The sequence below is a fragment of the Gekko japonicus genome, unplaced genomic scaffold (assembly GCF_001447785.1).
Source record: "Gekko japonicus isolate JY-2015 unplaced genomic scaffold, Gekko_japonicus_V1.1 scaffold1105, whole genome shotgun sequence".
Lineage (NCBI taxonomy): Eukaryota > Metazoa > Chordata > Lepidosauria > Squamata > Gekkonidae > Gekko > Gekko japonicus.
In genome coordinates, this window is record NW_015176005.1 from 42336 (window position 1) to 67592 (window position 25257).

At 45.5% G+C, this 25257-nt stretch overlaps 1 protein-coding gene across 1 annotated transcript in view; it reads right to left on the bottom strand.

The window, feature by feature from the left end:
• Positions 1–25257, bottom strand: part of CACNG2 (calcium channel, voltage-dependent, gamma subunit 2) — a 190348-nt gene that overhangs the window by 15433 nt on the left and 149658 nt on the right. The window contains exons 2-3 of the mRNA XM_015426486.1: positions 15202–15285; positions 269–409 (exon numbers count right to left, since the gene is read on the bottom strand). Of these exons, the coding sequence (XP_015281972.1) occupies positions 269–409; positions 15202–15285 (225 nt within the window). The remainder of the gene's footprint in view (positions 1–268; positions 410–15201; positions 15286–25257) is intronic.

Here is a 25257-nt window from a genome sequence, read left to right on the forward strand (position 1 = left end):
TGTCCTCTCTCCTGAAGGGGTTAAAATCTACTCTTTCATCTCAAAAACATTCATTTGGTCTCCAAAACGAGCACTTCTCAGAGGCTCAGCACAGAGAGTACGTCCTTGCCTTCTCTCCCCTTTGCCCCTTTGTCTCCAGCATCCAGCTGTTCTCTTGGCCTCTAAATGCACTGAGAACCATCCTCACTTTGGGTTTTGTTCTTTGACACACACAGACACCCTGCTGCAGAGGGGCATCCCCCCCCTCTCATCCCTCAGCCCCCTTTACCTGCAGACACGAAGAAGATGCCGGCACTAAGGATGATGTTATGTCGGGTTTTGTAGAACTCGCTGGCTGCAATGCAGAGTCCACCCATGAAAAGCAGAATCACACTCAGGATCGGGAAAATACTAGAGGCCCTCACAGCCCCTGTAGTGAAGAAAGGGGTGGGACAGGGAGGGAAGGGGGAGAAAGAACAGCGTACAGATCAGAGAGGCAGAGAGGGGATGGAAGACAGAGGAGAAGATCGGGGAGGGAAGAAAACCAAGGGAGAGGGAGAATGGCAGTGAGGAGGGACCAGGAAGACAGAGCAAGAGAACCGAAGATTCGGAAAGGCAAGTGATAAAGGGAGGAACAAGGAGACAGAAGGAGAAGAGAGAAACAGAGTGTCAGCAGAAGAAGAGAGCCGTTACAAATGAACTGTCAACATCTTGGGTATTAGAAACAAGCAGTGTACTTGGAGCTGGGGACCAGTCAAGCAGCATCTGGTAGAGGTTTACCCGTTCTCCTTTATGCAACCAGAAGGCCAAGAGGCATCTCTCTTCCTATGTATTCAAACAGAAAGCGAAATCTAAGGGTCAGAAAGCCACCATTGGTGCAGGATAATATTCATGGTCTAGAATGGTAGCTGCAGTCAGCAGAAGTGCTGGGAACAAACGCACATTGTTTTATGGAAGCAGAGGTGGAGGGTTCACCTAAGGTGAGCCAAAAGACAGGTGCCAGAACACACATGTGCATGCCCCTGCACGCCTGCTGAAGACGACATCCATGTCTCACACCCCAAATGAGGGCAGTCTTGTGTGCCCTCCCTCTTGTCCAGCTCCTATTCTCACAGATTGCAACCAGCAGATGGCAGTAGCAGACAGGTGCATAAATAACATTCCACACAAATGCATACATGTATGTATACACACACAGATGTATAGTAGGTTAATTGTTATGGGATATGGGTGGCTGTGCATGTTGCAACTGCTACAGGAAATATAACAGTGCTTTACCAGTGTTTCCCACAAGCATGCTGATGTTGCACAGAGGGAGGGAGGGTCTGTCTCTTTACCACTTAGCCATGGCTCCTTTCTCTTTGCAATATTGACATGTACATGCTTACTGCGGGAAATACGGCTATTTCTTGCTTTGCATGCAGAATGTCCCAGGTTCAGTCCCTGGCATCGCAACTTAGAAGAGGTCTCAGGTAGTAGGTCCAGTGAGATGTTAGCTGTGAGTTTCACACCATGTGTGAACCCAATGCAGATTGGGACCATGGAGTGTAGAAAAAAGAAGAAGAAGAAGAAGAAGAAGAAGAAGAAGAAGAAGAAGAAGAAGAAGAAGAAGAAGAGATTGGATTTATACCCCGCTCTTCACTTGGAGTCTCAGAGTGGCTTACAAACTCCTTTCCCTTCCTCTCCCCACAACAGACACCCTGTGAGGTAGGTGGGGCTGAGAGAGCTCTTTCCAGAACTGTCCTTGAGAGAACATCTCTGACAGAACTATGGCTTGCCCAAGGTCAACCAGCAGCTGCAAGTGGAGGAGTGGGGAATCAAACCCGGTTCTCCCAGATTAGAGTCCACACACTTAACCACTACACCAATCTGGCTTAAATCTCCTCCCCCAGTTTTTCCAACCTAAATTGGCCCAGGAGGGTGCTATTGGCTTCACTGGGAAACTTTTGCAGCCCCCAGTAGGATTAGTAGCCCCTGTTTCAGATCAGGAAAACAGCATGGGGGAGCAAGGCTCAACTCCTTGCTTTGGTCCCAGTTCAGATTGGGTCCCTGCACACTTTGGAACTGAGTTCTTAGTGTGGATCTCACAGCTGACACCTGTCTGAAACTCCTCAGGGCAGACCTGGGGGAAATATGTGAAAAACATAACTTGTAGTTAATAGAATGCGACCCCACAGCAACATCTGGGAATCATGCTGCGCCCGTCCCCCATCTGTCCCTTCCGCCGAAAAAGCGCACCAAAAAAGAACCACCTAACCGGGTGGTTCAATCGAAAGGGCCGCGGCAAGTGCGGCCGTGGGATCGGCGGCGCGTCCTTGCGCCGGTGCATCCCTGGCCGAACTGCGCATGCTCGAGCATGCGCAGTTCGGGAGCCTCCCCCTCCCCCTCGTCTCTTCCTCCCTGGCATCTGATCGTGCCGGGGAGCAATGGCGCGCGGCTCACGGGATCCGTGGGATCCTGCCTGCAGCGTCTCTATTTTGGTGCGGCTCTAATTAGCCGCACTTTCACCAGTGTTTTCCCTGCCGTGTGGCAGGGGCCATAGTTATCATTTTCTAATGTCCTTGATTGTTTGTAAAAAGGATGAATATATTCAATGTATAAAGACTAATCAATGTGTTTTTTTAAAAAATGATGTCTAATGATGATAGAAATTATCACATCTCTCCCCTTTGGGAAAAAAAATCCAGTATTACTTCTGACTTGTCCTCATAATCTTATGTCTCTAGATGTCATTTCTTTCCAGGTTCTGCATTCCATTTAGATAACCAGTACTGCTAATTAACAGGAACATATTCCATAATGCAGTAATGTCAAGTGTTGGGAAAAGAAAACAGCTTCCCAGCTTGAGAGGAAAACATAATTCTGAGACTACTGAAACCCTGTCTAAACAGGACATTTTATAACATGACTGAATGTGAGGTGATGTCTAACTAGAGTACCTGCCACATCTGTTTATTGTTGCAAACATTAATGTGTGTTATACCATCTAAAGGATTTTAAAAATTTCCCTAGAGCTCTGAAGGACTTATCCTTATAATTGCAAGCTTTCTAAAGAAAGCTGTAGAAAGTAGTACTTTGAAAGGAGACCCATAGATACAGACAGCCAGATAGCCCCCATTCTTTTGGATGGTTTGTAATGAGAACTCTATGGCCAGCTGATCCTGAAAGCTTCATTCCTTGGGAGTATAATGTAAAAGTTCTAACAGCCATGGGCCAGAAAGATGATAGGAAATCACCACAGAATTGTTCAGATTCCTGAGGTGGTAAATGTATGTTGTAAGTCTTTTGAATTAAAGAATGCATCACATGAAAAGAGAAATGTCCCTGTGATGCCTATATTGTCTACGCTAAACACAGATAATTTTACCTGTTAAGCTGTCACAATGATTATGTGGAAAATGTCATGGCTGCACAGAGGGTATCTCCTAGATCTGGGTGAAGAAGAGGGCTTAGCTATACATAGGCCTGTGGATGTACATTTGTATCTGCTATGTGATGCTCGTCTGGACCCCACTGAAATGTGTGGATATAACGTTTGGTGTGAACAGGAATGACAATCCCGTGTGAGGCCTCTAGTTGTTATATGTGGCCTGCTGAGTAAGACAGGTGGACTGTAAATCATGTCTGTGTTAGAAGTTCACCTTTGGCAGTAGTAAATCTGGGTTGGAATGGAGAGAGGTGGGATATCAGGAAAGTATTATGGGAGTTCTAGAAATGCATGTGGTCTTCCTTGGGCAGTGCCAGGCTGGAAATAACTGACCTGCAGTATTTACAATAAAAAGGTGAGGTAATAAAAAGGTCTAGGTAATGACATAAATGCCAACAAAAGGTGTATCTATACCAGTCAAATCACATATAAAGAGGCCCAGGTCGCCTCCACTATGGAGACCCAGGTTGCCGCCACTGCCAGGTCTGCGTTTTTTTCATCTGAGACAGGCAGTTGGCCCCATATCTCACCCCCCAGGATCTGGCTACAGTGACCCAGTGGTCAGTTCCAGATTGGATTATTGTAATTCTTTCTACACGGGGCTGCCCTTGGCTCTGCTCCGGAATCTGCAGTTGGTGCATAACACAGCAGCATGGGAACGGACTTGGTCATCTGTGCAGATGCACATTCACCCTGTGCTGCATGAACTGCACTGGCTGCCTATTGAGTACTGGATCAATTTCAAGGTGTTGGTGCTTACCTTCGAAGCTCTATGCAGCCAGGGGCCTGCATACCTTCGGGACCGCCTCTCCCCTTATGAGCCCCAGAGAACTTTATGATCTGCAAATCAGCATCTTCTGGTGGTCCCCGGCCCCAGGGACATCCATCTTGCCTCAACTAGGAGGGCATTTTTGGCTCTGTCCTCTACCTGGTGGAATGAGCTCCCATATGAAAACATGGCCCTGCAAGACCTTTTACAGTTCTGCAGGACCTGCAAGACGGAGCTCTTCCGCCAGGCTTTTAGTTGAGGTGGCAGACGTCCATATTCTATCAGATCTCCCCTCCAGTGGATCAGATCTGTGTCATCATCTGGAACCCAAATTACACTAGAACTCATCTGTTGAGGTGCTGGCTAGAAATATGGGAATCAGTAATAGTAATTTAATTGATATATTTTAATTGTTTTTAACTGTATATATTTTTATGATGGAACCCACCCTGAATCCACTACGCAGGGAGGGCAGGGTACAAATCTAATAAAATAAAAATAAATAAATAAAGAGAAGAGCAGCATATCGACTCCATTGGATGCAAGAAACAAAGCTATCCAATAAGTCCCAGTGTAGTTTGGGCTGTGTGACAGCTCTTCAACAGGGGGACATTTACTTGTTTAAAAGCCTCCCTTTTTGTCCTTTGAGAGAATGTTCCCCTGCAAGAAATGGATACTACACAGCTTTTCACAGAGAGAGTACAGGGAAATTTTGAAGCAAGGTACTGCTCCCTTGATGAAGAACTGTTACCATTCAAAATGTGTTGGAAGAATAATAATAACAATTTTTTTAAACCCCACTTGAAATCACAGGTCAAGTTGCATCACTTTGAAGAGGGTGTGCGTGAGTTAAACTGTTGTGCTAAACAAGGTCCAAGAAAGGCACAAAGACCCTGGCATTAAAACCCTGCTTGGGCTCTTGAACTAGTTGAGCTTTTCTTCTTGAGGCCTCTCCTGCTTTTCCTTCTGCTCCTTTTGTGTGCTTTGCCAAGTACAAAAGGTGATCCCATTCACCAAGCAATTCTATTTTCCACCCAATTTGGTAGATTCCCCCCCCCCCTTTCTGTGTTTTGCTCAGGAGTCCAATTCTCTGTAAGGTTTCTCTCTGAACTTGGGTAAAACTGAAAGTTTATAAATAAAGTAATTCAAATAAATTCCTTATTTGCAAAATGAACAGGCACTTAAATATTGGGTAAGCTTTTTATACATTCCCTCCAGGATACATATTACTACTAAAATATAGGTATTTAGTACTTAACAGAGCCCATTGCTAGGGAAAACACAGAAGGGATGCCGCTCAGGTTTGGTGGACTTAAAATCCATATTAGATGAGCAAAACAAATATCTCTGGCCTTCCCCAGTTTTCTGGCCATATTTCAGATACGGTGCTATGCTATGCTAATGACTTCTGGAAAGCACTAATGAGATTTAACAGTGGGGAATGTCAGCAAATGCCAGGAGATGCTCATTGTCAGTAAATGCCCTACATACTGAGGGACCTTTTGAGACCATAGGTGTGTCCCGCCATTTTCCTTTCTCATATATCATTAATTAACCCAACACACACAAAAACCGTAGTCTTGGGGCATCAACATGAGGGCTTTCCTGGTCTAGTTTTGGCAGGCTGGGAAAAGTCCCTCAGTGGATATTATACAACAACAAGGAAGTCTATGCAAACTACTTAATTGTTTTAATTTAATTTTCACATTTATATTCCGCCCTCCCTGCGAACGGGCTCAGGTTGGAGTACAATCAAAACTTAGGCCTTATGGCATAACAACAACAACAAAATACTACTACTACTACTACTACTACTACTACTACTACTACTACTAATTTAAAACTAGGTTGTGGATTTCTGCAGTCACAGAGAGGAGCATATGCTTAATTCTACACATATTGAAGGTACCTGAACATAAGCCCTTCTTTGAGCAGAAGAGTAGACAGAACTGAACTCTTTGTCATGTGTATGAGGCTGCTACTGGTGTGTGATTTGGGGCTGATCAGTGGCAACAAAGGGTGATCAACCTTGTGGGTACGCAGCTCTGTAAAAAAATCCTTGAGAAGTATATAGGCATGACCTAATGAAGATTCCCTCCAAGTATGATGTAGTGGTCATAGTGTTGGAGTAGTGTTGGAATCTGGGTGATGTCATATGAGAGACTCAGATTCAAATTCCCACTCTGCCATGATGCCACTTGGAAGTGACATCATCATATTGTCGCCATTGCGCTGCAACATTCTAGTTTTGGGGCAAAACTCTATGGTAAAAATCAGCTACAAACCATAGAGTTTTGCCCCAACACTAGAGTGTCACCCCCCCAACGTCAACAATGTGATGATGTCACTTCTGGGTGAGGTCATCACACCCCACACACGAAGCACAGAGGGCAGAAGACCCAGGAACAGATGAAGGATCACCCCCACCGGCTGCCAGGTAGGACCTGGCAACCATAGGGGAGAGAACATTGTGGGGCAGCCACCACTGGTGACAACACAACTTCCAGGAACCACTGGGAAATCAATGACAAAACTGCAGAGTTTCCAGTGATACCTACAAAGGACTTATTTAACTAAATGTTAAATGTAAAAAAAGTCAATTGCCTTGGAAGCACAGAAGCTTTGCATAGTATCCCGATCCTCCATGTTTCCCATTAAAGGGATAAAATTCTGTTGAAACAAATGCTGCTCAAACAAAGATGATCTGCCTCCAATGGTAACAACAGAAAGAAATTTTGCTTACAAAAATAGAAGCATATCTTACATGAGATATCCATATAGGTAGTACATTTAGCTTTTTGTGAACAGATTAACTTCAGAAAAGTTAACTTGCTTCAGCTTCAAGCCCACGTAAGAGAGAGAACAGAAGTCCTATATAAGATGAAAACAGAAGGTAAGCAATGGCCAAAGAGGCTCAACATCTAACCAATGAGAGGGTGGGGCCAACCTGGAGTTGGCACCTTGAGAGAGGGAATCAGCAAAAGCAGCCCTTCCTCCTTGCACCTGCTAACAATTCTAGGTGGGATCCAAGTCCATCTACCTACCTTGCCAGCCCCCTGTTCTTGGCATGGATGTATTTGAGGATGGGCAGACATTTTGACAATCTCAAGAATATTAGAACAAAAGAGTAACGGTGCCTACACTAGCTGCCTTCAGGAAAGCATATAAGATGGCTTTAATTTAGAGATCTTGCTAATGGACTGTTAGGTTACTGTTGTGTTCTTGCAGCCTTGTCGCTTTGTGAGCTGCTTTGAATCTAAGGAGATAATGCGGGTAGACTTGTTTTAAATAAATGACTTCCATTTCAGTTAATCTGAATGTAAATACAAAGTGTGTGGGTTTGTTTTTTTTAAACTGCATTTGGTGTTAAATAAGTCCCTCACTCCTGTCCCTGGAAATGATTTCAAGTCTTGTAGCAGTGAGAGTTTTCATTGATTTATTGCTTGTTTAATTACTAAGAAAAGATAGAGTTAATCACTGAAAATCTTTTACATGTTGACTGCCTCATGCAAAACAAATGCTCCAAAGCTGTTTTGCCTCACCCGAAATCTCTGAGGGAAAACTCAGCAAACTAACCTGGCTGGGCCTCAGAAGCTTCCCGCCCTGAATCAGCAATACAGGAGGGTCTGCCCAAGTATTAAAGGTAAAGGTAAAGGTTCCCTTGCTCGAAAGCCAGTCGAGTCTGACTCTAGGGTTGCGGTGCTCATCTCCGTTTCAAAGCCGAAGAGCCAGCGCTGTCCGAAGACGTTTCTGTGGTCATGTGGCCGGCATGACTTAACACCAAGGCGCACGGAACGCTGTTACCTTCCCACCGAAGTGGTACCTATTTATCTACTTGCAATTTCTTGCTTTCAAACTGCTAGGTTGGCAGGAGCTGGAACTAGAGATGGGAGCTCACTCCATCATGTGGCACCTGGGTCTTGAACTGCTGAACTACTGACCTTCTACAGCCTGCAGTTCAGCGTCTTAACCACTTGAGCCACCGCAGCTCCTGAAACCCAAGTATTAGGCAGCCAATTTGCTAATATGAGGATGCAGCCTGAGCCCTCAATTTTTTAAAAAAGGGGAACTAAGGGTCAAAGTAGATATGAAATTGGTAGCCATGTTTTTCTACTCATGCAGAAACCCAGTAGCACCTTAGAGACTGAGAACATTTATTCCAGCGTGTGCTTTTATGAGCCCGATCTCACTTCTTCAGCCCTCACCTGGAGATTGGCAACAATGGTTTCCCAGAAGTAAAAGTAGTCTTTCTCTGCAATGGGGACCAAAACAGCATACATCATTCTCCTCCCCCCTTTTGACTTGCACAACAACCCTGTGAGGTAGGTTAGGCTGAAAGTCTGTGACTGGTCCAAAATCACCCACTCAGCTCCTACAACAAGAACCTGGATCTAGCAGACCCTGCTGTGAAGCACTGACTGTTACACCTAGGCCAGCCAACCTCCAGGTGGAGCCTGAAGATCACCAGGTATCACAACTGAACTCCAGACAACAGATCTCCCCCCCCCCGAAGAAAATAACTGCTTTGGAAGGTGGACTGTATGGCATTCTGTTCAGCTGAGGCCTCTCCCTCCCCAAACCCTGGCTTCCATAGACTCTACCAGAAAATCTCCAGGAATCTCCCTACCTGGAGCTGGCAACTCTAGTCAGGACTGGCCCCAATGAGTTCCTCACAAAGGCCTGCAAAGGGTTTCATTCCTTTGTCTTGGTTGTGTATCATGGCGAAACAGGCTCCAGTTTACAACTCAGCTGTTTGCCTCCAACCCTCGTCCCATGGGTGTATCTCACTCCTTAAGTTCGCTGCCCCCACTCATGGAATCATAACTGTCTTTTTAGAGGAACAGTGAGACCCCTCTGTCCGAATCTCCTTATTTGCAGATGGAATCCCCAATCTTTGGGGGATCCCTAGAAAGTTGGCAACCCAAGGGTCTGGCCTTTCCTTACTTCCCTGGGCTACCCCCTCTCTTTGGTATTGTGCAGAGCAGGGGAGACTATGTGGTCGGAGCACAAATTTATGCACTGCTTACAGAAATAATTGGTTATCGTTTACCTTTGGTACCTAAGGTGTTCTTATTGTTGTTGATGTTTTTAACTGTGCTGGTACTGATGGTATAGAATTCATTACAGCTTTGATTACTGTGGCTCAGAGTGTGTGGCAAATGCATGGAAAACTAAAATCCCAATACTGATTGTGGGCTAGTGCAAGAACACATGTTCTAGCCCAGGAGTGGCCAAACTGTGGCTCAGGAGCCGTATGCGGCTCTTTCACACATATTGTGCAGCTCCCAGCAGGGCAGCCCAGGAAGCGAAGGGGAGGCATGCCTCTCCGATCAGTCTTCCCTTCCCCAGCTCGTGTTCCCCTCCCTGGGTAGGCTTGAGCAGAGAAAGAAAGCAACTTGAACTTTAAATGTGTTCTCAAAGGCACCCCCCAACTTTTCCATCTTTCCACCTTTCTTTCTCTTTTTCTCTTTTTCTACCTTCCCTCCCCCTCCCTCCCCCATCTATTTGGTTTCTTTGTTTCTCTTGCTCTCTTTCTTTCCACCTCTTCTTTCCACCACCCCCTCTTAGACAAATATCATTAGCAAACAAATAAATATAATTGGAAAAATACATATCAATATCAATATCTGTTTTTACCCTTTTTGGGTTTTTTGGCAGTCTCATTTAATGTTAATAAAAAGCAAATTTGCATATTTGTCAATAAAAATGTTTGATTCCCAACTCCTCCACATGTGGGAGCTGGGTGACCTTGGGCAAGCCACAATTCTCTCAGAGCTGTTCTCTCAAAAGCAGTTCCCTCAGAACTCTCTCAGCCCCACCTACCTCACAGGGTGTCTGTTGTGAGGAGAGGAAGGGAAGGAGATTGTACGCAGCTCTGAGACTCTAGGTGAAGTATAAATCCAATCCTTCTTCTAGGGCACTTTTGATTAAGTTGACTTGTTTAACATTAAAGGGAATTGGAAAGGCTGCATCTAAACAAATGCACAGGAAACTGGATTTTATTTATTACTCAGGGAATTCTAGGCTTTCTGATTCTGTACAACCTTATGTATATTTTTTACTTATGAAAATTTAAAAAAATGTTTAAAACAAAACAAGCATGGAAGACATCTTTAAGTATAGTAGAGCTCTCAGATACACAGGGTCCAGAACTGTATACATTCACAACTATAGAACAATACCTAGTGACTGGTTAGCCTGAGAGTCTGCCTAAAGCTTCACCACGAAGGAAAACTTCAGAATAGCTACCAGCACACTTTTAAAAAATCCAGAAACGGAATGCATGAACACATGAAGTTGCCTAATACTGAATCAAAGCACTGGTCCATTAAGGATTGTCTACTCAGTATTGTCTACTCAGACTGGCAGCAGCTCTCCAAGCGTCTCAAGCAGAGGCCTTTCACATCACTTACATCCTGGTACTTTTTAAACCGGAGGTGCCAGGGATTGAACTTGGGACCTTCTGCATGCCAAGCAGATGATCTACCACTGAACCACAGTTCTTTCCCTCTTACTCTGAGGCCTGAAATCCCAGTTATTTAATCCATGATTAAACTAACGTCGAAGATAGGTATTTTAATTTGTATTTGTTCTGATCATATTACTAAACTTATTCTAAAAATAAAACATTAAGGTGCTTCCTATGGGTCAAGGACAAGTAGGAGATTTCGACTTGCATCCTTACTCTGAATTTTGAGGCAGGAATTTCTTAGAAGGTCTGTTTGCAAGACCTTGGATTCAAGTTCCTAGCAGCTTAGATTTAAGTATAGTAGCCAAGATCCTGTAAAGAACCCTTCTGAATCTGGGAACCTGCTTTGAGTTCAGAAGCCCCCTGGTTCAATCCACGGCATCTCCAGTCAAAAGATCACAATTACCAGCTGTTGGGAAAGATCTTTATCTGCCTGAGACTCCGGAAAGCTTCTGCTGCTAGTCAGAGGAAACAATACTGAACTACATGGCTCAATGGTTTGCCTTGAAACAAAAGGCAGCTTCATGTGTTCCTAAGCTGGTTAATTGTAACGCTTACTAATGTCCAATGTTAAGTTTGCTTGAACATTTTGCTGCACAAGTCTTTGCAAGCTTATTTGCATGTGCTAATTATTCAAAACAAGGAAAAATGAGAACCCAATACACAGAAGCTATGCATTTTTAATACAAGAACCTAGTCCTGCATGCTGTTACTGACAGTGGCCAACCAGATGCTCACCAATGCACAGTCTTTTCCTTTTGCTTCTACCCAGTATATTTTACTTAGAAGAGGGGTGTGCAGCTCAGACAGCTACAGGGGCCAGAATGGATCTTGACTAGAGCTGAGTGGGCCACCCCATAACAACACCAGGCCCTGCCCCACACAGTAATGGCACGGAAATACATTTGCTGCCGCTGCTTCTTCTCCTTCTCCTTCTCCTTCTTCTTCTATTTGCTTATTTATTCCTATATTCATTGTTCAGCCCTCCAAAATAGAAGCGCTGCAGGGGCCAACTTTGGCATGCTGGCCCTAACTCTCTCAGCCTCACCTACCTCACAGGGTGTCTGTTGTGGGGAGGGGAAGGGGAAGGACTCCTTTGGGTAGTGAAGGGCGTGGTATAAATCTAATCTTCTTCTGAATGTATTCAGCTTGGAATGGTAACATCTGGTAAATCTGAACCAATGTCATACTGTGTAGTTAGCAGGGGTCTTTTGGGGCCGGAGCACTGCTCCGGGAGCCCAGGCGCCGGAGGCGGTGGCAGCAAGCCCCGCCCCCAGCTCCCCACGCTGTGGCCCCCTGCTGCCACCCTGGGCCAGCCCCGGAGCGCTGCATCCCTGGGAGGCCAGAAGAGCCTCCCGCAGCCTCCCAGGGCCAGTGCCGGAGCGCTGCATCCCTGGGAGGCCAGAAGAGCCCCCCCGCCACCTCCCAGGGCCAGCGCCGGAGCACTGTGTCCCTGGGAGGCCAGAAGAGGCCCCCCAGTGCTTCCCAGGGCCAGCGCCGGAGCGCTGTGGCCCTGGGAGGCCAGAAGAGGCCCCCGCCTCCTCCTGGGGTAAGTGAGGGATCCGTGGGGGGGTGGAGACTTGATGGGGGGGTGGGAGAGCCTCCCCCATCTCTTTGCCCTCTTTCTTTCCCTCCTTTTCTTCCCCTTTCCCTTTCCCTCCTTCCCTTCTCACTCTTTCTTTCTTTCCCTCCTTTCATTCTCTCCTTTTCCTCTTTCCTTCCTTCTTCCCTTCTTTCTCTTTCTTTCCCTCCTTCTTTTCTTCTTTCTTTCCCTCTTTCCTTCCTTCTTTTCTTCTCTCTACTCTGTCTCTCTTTCCTTCCCTCTTTCCTCCTTCTGCAGCCCAACTCTAGTGAGAAGGGGTTTAAAGTTTAAACCCCTCTCTCTTCGCTCCCACCCCCCGGGAAGGGAAGGGGAGGCTTTTGAATATGCCTTCCCCCCCTTTTGCTTCCCCTTCTGACATCACTTCTGGTGATGTAAGGGGGTGTTGCATATGCTAATGAGCTATTATGCTAATAGCCCAGTAGCTCATTAGCATACGGTATGTTAATGAGCTCATGCAGCTCTTTTTCTAGGAAAAGACCCCTGGTAGTTAGCCTTTTGAATTTAGGTTTTTTTATAGGCGATATATAACACCAGGGAAATTAGCCAAAATGTATGCTGGAATGTCGACAAATGCTGGAAATGTAACATACATGTGGGAAACGTCTTTCATGTTTGGTGGAAGTGTAAAGATGTGATATTGGAGAAGGGTTCATGAAATATTGCAAAAGATATGTCTGATACTGCTGTCATTTAAACCAGAAATGTTTTTGCTTAATATCATGCCTGAGGTAAAAGATAAGAAAGTTAAGCACTTAATTATACATATAGTTACGGCAGCAAGAATTCTTTATGCTACGTATTGGAAGAAATCAGAGATACCAACAAAAGAGGAACTCGTGACAAAATTTTTTGAAACAACGGAAATGGATATATTGGTTGTGATCACATGCACAATTAGCAGTGCCATAGGCATGAATGCCAGGCGGATTTAAAGGGCACAATCAGACACAAATATCTCGGAAGTGCCCCACACTTGTTTTGCTCCGCCGCAGAAGCTGAGTTAAGAAACACTAGGGAAACGGGTTGCTACGGGCCACGGACAGACTTTCCCCTGTGTGATCCCCCATTTAATCCCAGGACAGTTAGAAGCTTGCCCCTTGGCTTCTGGTTGAATAGGTGGTTAAAAGGGGCTGGTGGCAGCTCCTGTGTGTGGATTCTCACCCCAGGGTTCTGTAATTTTGTGCTCTGTTTGCCCTTATCAAAAATCCTTTGGTGAGACCATGGATACTGCCCTGAGTTCCTTGGTGGAAGAATGGGATATAAATGTATGGAATGGACAACAGAACTGTATGATGCATTTAGAGATAACTAATGATTAGTCTGTCCATGCTAACACTAAATCATGTGCTTTGTTTTCATACAATGTCTGGGTGGCATGATGCGGGGGGGGGGGCGCCTCTCCTGAGGGCATCTTTGTTGGGGGGGGGGGTGTTCAGCAGTCCTGCAGAGTGGCAGCAGCCTTGAGTCTTTTATAACATGGCCCTGCATTGTCAGTGGGCTACTTGCTATGAGCCTAACCTCTATTGCATTACTGTATTATATCGCTCTGACTGCATTGTTTTTAATTGTGTAACCCACCTCAAGTGTTAGTGAGAAAGGTGGACTATAAATGAAGTAAGCAAATAAGTACATTCCTGGATGGTTGCTGTCATATTGAAGCCCATCAGTTTCTGGCAAGTGAAAAGATAAATGGTCCAAATTCTAAACATTTGCACCATTATAATACCACTCTGCAATGCATAATACAACACTTTTTGGGATGGTGGGCAGGGGGTTGAGCTAGATGGTCTGTATGGCCCTTTCCAACTCTGTGGTTCTATAATTCTATGTTGCGCTAGTCAAGCAATCACCATTTCTTTCTAGGAACTGTTCTCTTCCTGCTGCACCACTGGCAGCCTAAGGACCATAAACTGCTTTTTACAAGACAACACATTTTACTTTTAAAACCTGGGTACATAAAGGACCTGAGGGCCAATGGTAAAATGCAGCTCTGGCACCATTAGTTCTGAATAGCACATCTCAAAGTTCTTTTCTGCATTCATTCAAAGGGTTTTTTTTCTTGTTCTGCACATGAGTTCCCCCTCTAGTGGTCAGTTCAATAAGTTGCTTTATTTCCCATTTATCTCCATGCAGTTTAAATCTGCAGGGAGATAAACTGGAAATAAAGCTGTTTGATATCGAATTGACCACTAGAGGTAGCTCAACACATGCAGAACAGGAAAAAACCCAGAAGAAACAGGAACTTAAACAGCCAGTAACATGAGAATGAGGAAAAGACCAAAGACTAGGTGACTGGGAAATGCACTGAAGTTCAATTTGTATTAATTGCAGAGAAACCCAGACATTTTGGTGAGCGTGTGCAACTGTCAGGTTTCTGTGTGCATTTCTGGTTGCTGTTGTTGTACCAAAGTCTAAATAGTCAAATGTATAATACTTAGGGCTAAGCCTCTGCCTTTTCTCCTAGTCTTCCATTGCACCTTTCTCTGCTGATCATCAGGACTGCCGATGCCTTAATCCTGGATCATGCCCCAGTCCATATGAGCAGCAGGTATATGGGACTGGTGAAACACCTGCGGAGGCAGATTGGGGAAGAGACTAGTGAATCACGATAGTCACTGAAGGGCATGGATTTATTTTGCATATGCAGGAAATCTTAGCTTCTTAAAAATATTGTAAGTATTTACTCTTTAAAAAAATGTAAATGAATTGAAAACCCCAAGAAGTTATGCACAAGAGAAGCAGGAGAGGCACAGAATGGTGTCTCTGGCAGAATGTTTTAAGGCAGACTCACAGAAGGGTTCCACTTGGGCGTTCACATTTTGCCTCCTCCAGCATGTCCATCCTCAAGGGAAATTAGTTTTGTCTAATGACATCACCAAGAAGCGAGGGGCACTCAGTGCAAGGCACACATGCTAAGTGGTTCAAAGGGGGAAAGAAAGAAGCTGTAGACTTACGGAGGAAATATTCTGCTGTGTCAGCTTCATACTCCGTGTCCTCGAGGAAGTGATCGATTTGCTTACACAGACCTTTAAAATTCCCTACAATACAAGAGAAGAGACAACAAATGAGAACATCAGAAACCGAGCCAACAGCTTCCCTTCTGTAATCTCGGCTTCCTCTCAAAGGGTTTTTCCAGAGGATTGTTTGTGGTTGTGTAATAAATGCACTCTCCATTTCTTGCAGGGAACCTGACAACAGTTTTATTCCATCCAGCTCGTCCCCCTACCATTCCATCAGCACTATTCTGTTGTTGCGGAATGCAATCCCACCCCCAGTCCCTCGTACAGTACAACAGTCAACGGTGCGTGGAAGGTGATTGTGCGAGTGTCCCATTCCTACTGACTTCTCTGTGTCCAGCAACACACAAAGGGTCCCTCTCCCTGCTTGTGCCATTGTGTGAGCTTTAAGATTCCATCTTTTAAAAAAGGATTCATTAGAGGCTGAGTGCTCCCTGCTGTACCATTCGAGCGTGGCGTGGGGCACTCATGCAGTCATTTCACACAAGCAAATAAAAAACCCAAAATTTCCTCCAGAAATACCCGCTCTTTTCCAAAAAGAATTTTTAGAAGAAGCTTTTAAAGAGCTTTGTGTGCCCTGTTTCCAGTGCTGCATTGCACATCTGCCCTGAAGGTTGGGGGGGGGGGGGGGAAGACTAGCTGTAGCTGTGCTAAGCGCAGCTATCATCTTGGTAGTAAAACTATCCCTCACTCCAAGACTTATGTGTATAGTTCCTCTCGAACAGGGTCCTGGTTAAGTCTGCTTTAGTACTAAGAATAAAAGATTTATATTTTGGTAATCTGAAAAGGCCCAGAGTAATGTGTCCACCCAAATCCATGTCTTAGTTTTACAAACTAAATGATCTACATCTACTTCCATTGCCACTAAGTATGCTGGATGATACGATGTGAGCACTCATATGGACAGATACATACACTCCATATTTATATAAACAGCAATGAAGTGTATGGCAAACATTCAAATATCACAAGCTGTGCGCACCCTGGAAAAGGCTCTGAGATTTGGTGTAGCAACCTGCTACATGGTTGCTGCATGAAAATGATAGAATTTCTGCACAACAGATATGACTACAACAGTTCATGATTGGCACACATTAGCCCTTTTCACATTACCACTCGACTGGCCCGATTTCAAGTAAAGCGGTACAGGGTTTCATACAGTGAATTTCCTTCCATTAATGAGCCATCTCTGAAGCACTATTTCAAACAGTGCTGCTTTTTTCCTGCTCCTTTTCGCCACACAATCTTCTTCAGACTTTAAAAAAAAAAAAAAAACGGTCTTAGGTGAGTGCTTTAGCACTAAACCGCTATAGCACTAAGTTGGTATAGTGGCACCATTGACAGAGCCAATGCATCTCAATTGTTTAGCTCTATAGCACTCACCTTAGAACGGTTTTTAAAAGTCCAAGGAAGATTGTACAGAGAGGAAGGGTGGGAAAAAAGCAACATTGTAGGAAACTTTATGGACATTTTAAACAGCACACCACAGTGATTCAGAAGCACAAAGAAGGGATTGTTGAAAACAGAATAAAGCAGTTTCCCTCAAAAATGGCTCAACCACACTTTGCCAGCCTGATGCAAGTGGGTTTGTATGAACAGGTAAATAAATTCTGCTAGCAGCTGGTTACTAAAATGGATCTGTCTGAAATGACAGAAAAAGTCCATTGGCAACCAGTTACTAAAACAGAATACAAAGGCAGTTTAAAAAGGGTCAATTGCATCCCCATAGTTCATACTTATATATATATAACCCAAAGTTGATGAAGGGAGGCCCCGTTCACACGCCAAATTTGCCACGGGAGAGCCACAAACGTTGGGCGGATTTTCTGGGCACGATCACACCGCAACATCTGGCGGGCATAACGCACCCGTGGTGTCCTGCTGAAAAATGCGTGGTTAAAAACTACCGGCACAAAAGTACTGGCAAATGGTTTGCCATGGGCTGCCGATGGACTCCATCTGTGTGATCGTGCTGGCGTGGCTTTTCCCTCTGGCCGTCTTTGTTGAAGCACACATGCTGAGGGATGAAACCGTGGTGTGCTGCTGACGTGTCTGATCGCATTGTGGCAGGTCTAATTGTGCCGGTGCAAATAGCCACACCTCCCCCCCCACGTTTCCCGGCACGTGTGGCCGAGGCTGGAGTTTGTCTAAACCAGTCACTTATCAGATGTATGGATGGGAGGCATAGAGAGGGTGTTCTCATGGTTCAGGGCAACATTCGACTGAACCTGGGGTGGTTGTACAGCATGGGGGCATATCGGTGTGGCTCAGCACCTCTCAGCACAACTCTGTTCATATAATAAATAAGGTGCTGAAGATGTTGATCGTGTCACTGTCATTTACTAAATACTACCACTACTCTACCACTGCTGCTGCCCTGACCTGGATGACCCAGGCTACCCCAATCTTGTCAGATCTTGGAAGCTAAGCAGGGTCAGCCCTGGTTAGTAGCAGTTGGATGAAGACCATCCAGGAAATCCAAGGTTGCCATGCAGAGGCAAGCAATGGCAAACCACCTCGTCTTGAAAGCCCTACAGGGTTATAAGTTGGCTGTGACACTTTCTGTCACCACCACCAGTGAGCACACACCCTGACCTGTATAGCCCAGGCTAGCCTGATCTCATCAGATCCCTCCCTCCCTCCCTCCCTCTCTCTCTCTCACACACAGACACAAAGATAGAGAGAGGTTCTGTTAAATAGTGGGTTCCATGGATGAGCAGGCTCAAGTCTAGCGATCAGCTCAACTTTATTTGTGATTTCAGCAACAGCGAGACAAGACTCCAGAGCCTCAGCTCTGTTAAATAGCATGCAATTGCCACACCCAAACTCCCAGTGATAGACTATTTACATAACGTTACTACTAGACCGGTTACTTTCAGAATCCTGGCAGGCTATTGTTCTTGTGCTCTAAACTCAGCCAGTCTCTGGGGTAATTGAATCAGGGATGATTCAATCCCAATACATAACAGGTTCACGGCTGCTTCGTGCTGGAGAAATACAAAAACACCCCCCCCCCCAAAAAAAAATGCTTCTGCTTCTTTCTCTGGGGCTCCTCCTCCTCCTCCTCTTTTTGGCAGGGGGGGAGGAAGAAAGAGAGGGAGAAAAAACAAAATTGGAGTCCTGTGGCAGCTTTAAAACCAAAAACATTTTATTCCAGGTAAAAGCTTTTTTTGTGCAATCCCACTTCTTGGGTGGGTGGGTGGGTGGGAAGGTGGATTCTTCTGACAAGTACAATGTACATTGAGGAAATTATTTTTGGCTTATTCTGAAAAGTTTTTTTAAAAAAAGATTGGATTTCTCTGTTCCTATCTGGATTTATTTTATTTCAAAAAGCCCCTGATTAGGAATTAGACCATGTGGTTTGGTCCTTATATTTTAGAGAGTGGAGTAATTTCAGATGCCAAATGATAATAGCACACATCGGTAATGGGACAGGAAAACTAGGTCTCAATTCAGTCCAGGAGGATGCATTGTCTTGAGCTTCATTATCAATTGCAATTCAGCAATTTCTCTTTCTAATCTGAAATTCCTTTGTAAGAGCACTGCTACTCTTAGGTCAGCAACTGAATGTTGTGGTTCCTAATGTCAGACTTATTATGTCCATTTATTCTTTGCATCCTCCTGGATTGAATTCTCCTGGATGGAACTGAGACCTAGGTTTCCCATCTCATTACCAATGTTGGTATCTCCACGCCTACTATCCCTCTGCATATCACACCTAATCCAATCAAACTTGCTATTGTCATTTACCTGCTATTGCCATTTGACACCTTTATAAAGTGTATATCTCTGGTACCATGTGTTACATTTTATAGCATGCATGGGCCTGGCCCAACAAAGTGACATTTATGTCAGATCCAGCCCTCATAACAAATGAGTTCGACACTTCTGGTCTAAGTCGTTCGTATGCAATGGGCCCCTTTTGCCTGCTAAACACCCATGCCCAAGGCTCTTATCAAGACTTACAGAAGTATTGATTTCTGTAGGCATATTTATATTTACACCACTGCAACGTAGGATAGCTGTTTGTATATCCATGCATGCAAATAAATATTCATATTGCCCTTAATAATGACAGCAAGAAGTTAAAGGTAGTGGCCATCAAAATGGCAAGGACAGAAACAATGGAAGGATAGTGGGCTGAAGCAAGGGGCAGCAGTCAGTGGATCCTGTAACTTGCTTTGCAATCTGATTTCCAAATCTGAGCCTAAAACTGGTATGACTCAGGCCTAGGGATGGCAGCCTCCAGATGGCACCTGAGGATCCCCCGGAATTACAGCTCATCTCCAGACGAAAGAGATCAGTTCCCCTGGAGAAAATGGATGCTTTGAAGGGTGGACTCTATGGCACTGTACCCCACTGAGATCTCTGTCATCCTCAGGCTCCGCCCCCAAATCTCCAGGAGTTTTCCAACCTGGATCTGGCAACTCCACTTGGGTCTTATCCAGAGCCAATAACAACAACAACAATCATTATCATCATCATAATCATCGTATGTCAGTGTGTGTAGTATAGCCAGGAGAGCTGAAGATTGTCTGGCAGCCAGAAGTTCTAGCTCTTTTAGCGTTATGCACCACTAGGTGGCAAGCTAGACTTTTTAAAGGCAGAGTTGGTCTGCCATTGCCTGCCTTTGTGTCACACCCCTGGTATTCCTTACTTGGTCGTCACCCATCCAAATAATAGCCAGGACTGACCCTGCTTAGCTTCTGAGATCTGACAGGATTGGGCTAGCCTGTGCTATCCAGGTCATAATCCTAGACAATGTGTCTGTTGAGGAACACTTTAACTACTGGTCTTGGGCTTGTGCAAACAGAAACGTAAAGCAGCAAGACCAAAGAAATAGGTTGGTACACTTTGGGGAGGAAAGTAAGGGTTTTCTTGGACTACTCTGAGTTCTCTTGAAAACTGTTACTGTCTCCAGTCTTCTGTCATATGTGCATCGGTGTAAGTGTTGTGGCTTCTCCCAAATAATTCTGAGAACTGAAGAATAGGAAAGATGCTGAGATCTCCAGACCTCAATTCCCCTGCCTCCTTAGGGACAGGAATGACTGCCAAACACGACTAAATCAGTAGTGTAGACATGGGCCTAACAAAGTTACTCTTCTGGAATTCAAGAGCTAAGCTAAATTAGTTTAACACTTTAATTATTTTGCAGCCAGGGGACATAGTAAAAATGAGAGAGTTCTTTAGGGCTCTGAGTCTGGGTATTTGATTCAACTGTAAGCAATTGTAAAGGAAACCCCATACAACCTTTGAAATATTTTCAGAGCTCAACGAAAGTTGAACCTGCTCATATCAAAATAGCTCGAGACACAACTGGTCCAAGTTAAACGACCCCACTATGCAGGTTCGGAAGGACTATATCACTCAGTGAACTGACCTGGATGGCCCAGGCTAGGCCGATCTGGTCAGATCTTGGTAGCTAAACAGGGTTGCCCCAGGTTAGGGCTGCCAAGTCCCCCCTGGTGGGCGGAAATTCCCCCGCCCCAGAGGCCTGTTCCCTGATGCCGGGGAATCAGGCCCCGGGGGGAACCCCGCCCCAGCGTGCACATCACAGGGAAGTGACGTTATGACACCGGGCACGCTGGGGGCAGGGCCACGGCCATACAAGGGAAAACTCTATGGTTTTCCCTTGTATGGTCATGGCCCCGCCCCCAGCATGCCCAGTGTCATGACGTCACTTCCCTGTGATGTGCATGCAGCACGCGCACACACACACCAGGAGCCACCCCGGAGTCCCCCGCCTGCAAGGTAAGTCGGACTTGGCAACCCTACCCCAGGTGATTAATATTTGGATGAGAGACGACCAAGGAATCCCAGGGTTGCTATGCACAGGAAGGCAATAGCAAACTACCTCTGAATGTCTCTTACCTAGAAAACCCTACGGCAGTGATAGCGAACCTTTTAGAGACCGAGTGGCCAAACTGCGACCCAAAACCCACTTATTATCGCAAAGTGCCAACACGGCAATTTAACCTGAATACTGAGGTTTTACTTTAGAAAAAAACAACTCCTACATTAACTTAAGATGATCCAAACAAAGTAAGGAAAGCAATCCCAAATGCTTTCATTTACTTAAAATTATTTGGCAGAGAATTCAACACTTTAATGATGGTCTGGGCCTGGCTGGGGCGATGGCACGCGTGCCCACAGAGAGGGCTCTGAGTGCCACCTCTGGCACCCGTGCCATAGGTTCGCCACCACTGCCCTACGGGGTCGCCATGAGTCAGCTGTGGCTTGACGGTACTTTCCACACACATATATATCTCATCACAACTAACATATTGAAGATATTGGTGTGCAGCAGCCCAACATCTGGATAATTTTCTTTATGCCAGCACAAGCATTTTTAAAAAAATTATATTGGCATGAAGAAAGTTGCCTGACCTGAGCAAAGAGCAGCATCTACGATTGTCAACCTCTGGGTGGGACTTGGAGAGCTCTTCGAATTACAACTGATCTCCAGACTCCAAAGAGCAGTTCCCCTGCAGAAAACTGCTGCTTTGGAGGGTGGACTCTGAGGCTGTGGCCCCTTTTCCCCAGACCCGATCTCCAACTATCCTGGAATTTTCCAACTCAGAGCTGGCAACCCTAGTAGTAGCAGCAAATAAATCCTTTGCCACATGTAGCAATTTAAAGCAGCCTCCAGGTGTCAGCTCTTTTATATGCACCAGCCCCTACTTGTGTACTGAAGAAACTGGTGGCCATTTTGTAGAGCTGACAACCAGTGACTGAAGTGTTCAGCCTATGCTTCACTGGCCAAACAATAAATGACTGTTTAAAGGGTATGTGACATCAACAGTGAATCATGGTATTGAAACCTAAGTCAACTTCCTCTACATACACTGATTCAGCTCCATTATACTTTGTATAGCTGGATAAGGCAAAAGTTGGCCAGTCATGTGGAAAGATTACCTCCTGCTTGTTCACATCCTACTCTGCCCTATACTTCCCCCTGCATCATCCATATAATATATCCAGAATTTTAATCTGTTTATTTTAGTACCGATAGCGATTGCTGTGTAACACATGTTGTGGCTGTGCGCTAGCAGAGCTGCTGTTAAGTCCCATTTCACCACTACTTTGTTGGAGCAGCAACCCTACAGAGATCATCCAAGGTCACACAGAATGGAATGGAATGGAATGGAATGGAATGGAATAGAATAGAATAGAATAGAATAGAATAGAATAGAATAGAATAGAATAGAATAGAATAGAATAGAAGTTGTTGTCAATGGCATTTCATCTGAATGGAGGGAGGTGCCCAGTGGGGTACCACAGGGCTCAGTTCTGGGCCAAGTACTTATTTTCATAAATGATCAGGATGAGGGTGTGGAGGGGCTACTCATTACATTTGCAGATGACACCAAATTGGGAGGAGCAGCAAACACACCAGAAGAAAGAGATAGATTTCAATGAGATCTGCACAGAGTGGAAAAGTGGGCAGATGTGATGCAATTTGACAAGGATAAATGCTGCATTCTACATCTGGGTAACAAAAAAGAAGGAACACACATACTGGATGGGGGATACACTTCTCTGTGTGTGAACAAGATCTTGGCGCACAGGTGGATCGTAAGTTAAATATGAGCAGCCAGTGTGACGCAGTGACAAAAAAGGCGAATGCGATCTTGAGGTGAATCAACAGAGGCATAACATCCAAACTGCAGGATGTCATAGTCACAGAACAGAACAGAACAGAACAGAATAGAATAGCCAGCATCGTTTAGTGGCTAGCATGTCAGTCATACTAGGATCTATGTTGTGTATTAGGGTTGGAACATTCCTGGACTGTTTACCAGAGACGGGCTGAGCTTGGAGCTCTAGAACAATAGCCCACCAGGACTCTGGAGGTGACCAGTGAGGAACTAATGTTTGGTGTAGTGGTTAAGTAAAGTAAAGGTAAAGGTTCCCTTGCTCGAAAGCCAGTTGAATCAGACTCTAGGGTTGCGGTGCTCATCTCTGTTTCAAAGCCAAAGAGTCAGCGCTGTCCGAAGACGTTTCCGTGCTCATGTGGCCGGCATGACTAAACACCAAGGCGCACAGAACGCTGTTACCTTCCCACCGAAGTGGTCCCTATTTATCTACTTGCAATTTCTTGCTTTCGAACTGCTAGGTTGGTTAAGTGCCTGGACTCTAATCTGGGAGAACCGGGTTTGATTCCCCACTCTTCCACTTGCACCTGGCTGGATGACCTCGGGCAAGCCGTAGTTCTGATAAGAGCTGTTCTTGAAAAAAGAGAAGTTTCTGTTAGAGCTCTCTCAGCCCCACCTTCCTCACAGGGTGTCTGTTGTGGAGAGGGGAAGGGAAAGGAGTTTGTAAGCCGCTCTGAGACACCTTTGGGTAGTGAAGGGGGGGGGGTATAAATTCAATCTCTTCTTCTTCTAAATAGCCTGTCTTGGGAGCTGGGTGTGTTTGGGTGTGGGTTTTGCATGCTATTTAAACAGGGCTGCTGCCCAGGTGTTTTAGTCTTGTTCCTGAAATCACTTGATAAAGGAGAGCTGTTCACTGCAATGCGTTTTGAACCCAGTATTTAACAATCTGGGAAACCCAGGTTTCCATCTCTGCTCTGCCATACAACAGAAGTTTGGTTCCTGACTCAAGAGAAACTTCTCCTGGCCACCTTGCTTCATGTAGTAGTGTCTGGAAAATGAGGCCTCTGTATCGGTCTAGTATACATATATTAGTCATAGGTGCAATGGAATAGATACATTCTTACATCAAAGTGCAGAAACTTTTGCAAAATTTGGGAGCCAACTTTGAAGGCTGGGGGCACAGAATCCTAAGTGCCATAGTGAGAAGAGATCTCTTGTACTTGTTGGTGATTTCCAGTTCCTCCCTGCTTCCTTTCTTTGTAATCTGGAGGTTCCAGGGTTTGAGATTGCCTATGAATTGCAGCCTCTAAACATGGGAGTCTCTGCTCCACTGATAGCTGAAAACTATACCACAAATAAATCTGTTAGTCTTTATGATAACCCAGTGGTTTTGTTATGAGAAGTTAAAAACAGCTGTCTGTCCGGAATGTATTTGCTTCAAGATGCGGCTGCTGATTGCAAGTAGAAATCAAGGGACTGAGGGGAGACAGCATTGGACTAAGGCTGAGGAGACCCTGTTCTAAATCCTCACTTTACCATGAAGCTTGCTGGGTGACTTTGGGCCAGTCAGACTCTCTCAATCAGAACCTTTCTCTCAGGGTTACTGTGAGGATAAAATGGAGGCCAGAGCAATGTATTCTGCCCTGAGCCGCTGAGCTCCTTAGAGCAAAGATGGGGGTAAGAAAGTGACGGACAAGACTGCCAGGTCCCATGCTGAGCCATAGGCACAGGGGGGCAAGAAACCTACTGTCGCCTTTCAGCAACATTCAAGCAATCAGGGATCAGGTTCAGATTAGGTTCCAGTAGCAGCTGGGTGCCTCAATTTTTGTCTCCCTATCCACATAGACACGTAGATCAATTGCAGCATTTAAGAGAGAAAATTGCTTGTGTCTGTGGATTCATATCTGTGTCCCCCCCCCCGGTATCTCTAAGGGCCCACAGCTCTGAGCATTGTTAGCGTTGCTACAGTTGCCAGCCTCCCGGTGGGGCCTGGAATCTTCCTGGAGTTCCGACTGGTCTCCTGACTCCAGCAGTCAGGTCCCCTGGAGGAAACGGCACCTTCAGGAGGTGGAGTCCGTAGAATTATATCCCTGCTGAGCTCCCTCCCCTCCCCTCCTCAAACTCCCATCTCCCTTTAGCTCCAGGTTGGGAAATGCATGGGGATTTGGGGGGTGAAGCCTGAGGAGGGCGGGGTTTGGAGAGGGGAGGGACTTCAGTGGGGTATCTATATATCTAATAGTGAACTGGCCCCCTCTGTGCGGATCCTTAAATCCGGACATCGGGGGCACTTGGGGGGGAGGGAGAGGTTTGTGCACACGTGGGGCAGTCCCCACGTGTGCACAAAAATCCTAAATGGTGACAAAAATTTCAGGGGGGGGGAACGGCGAGGAGCCGGGGG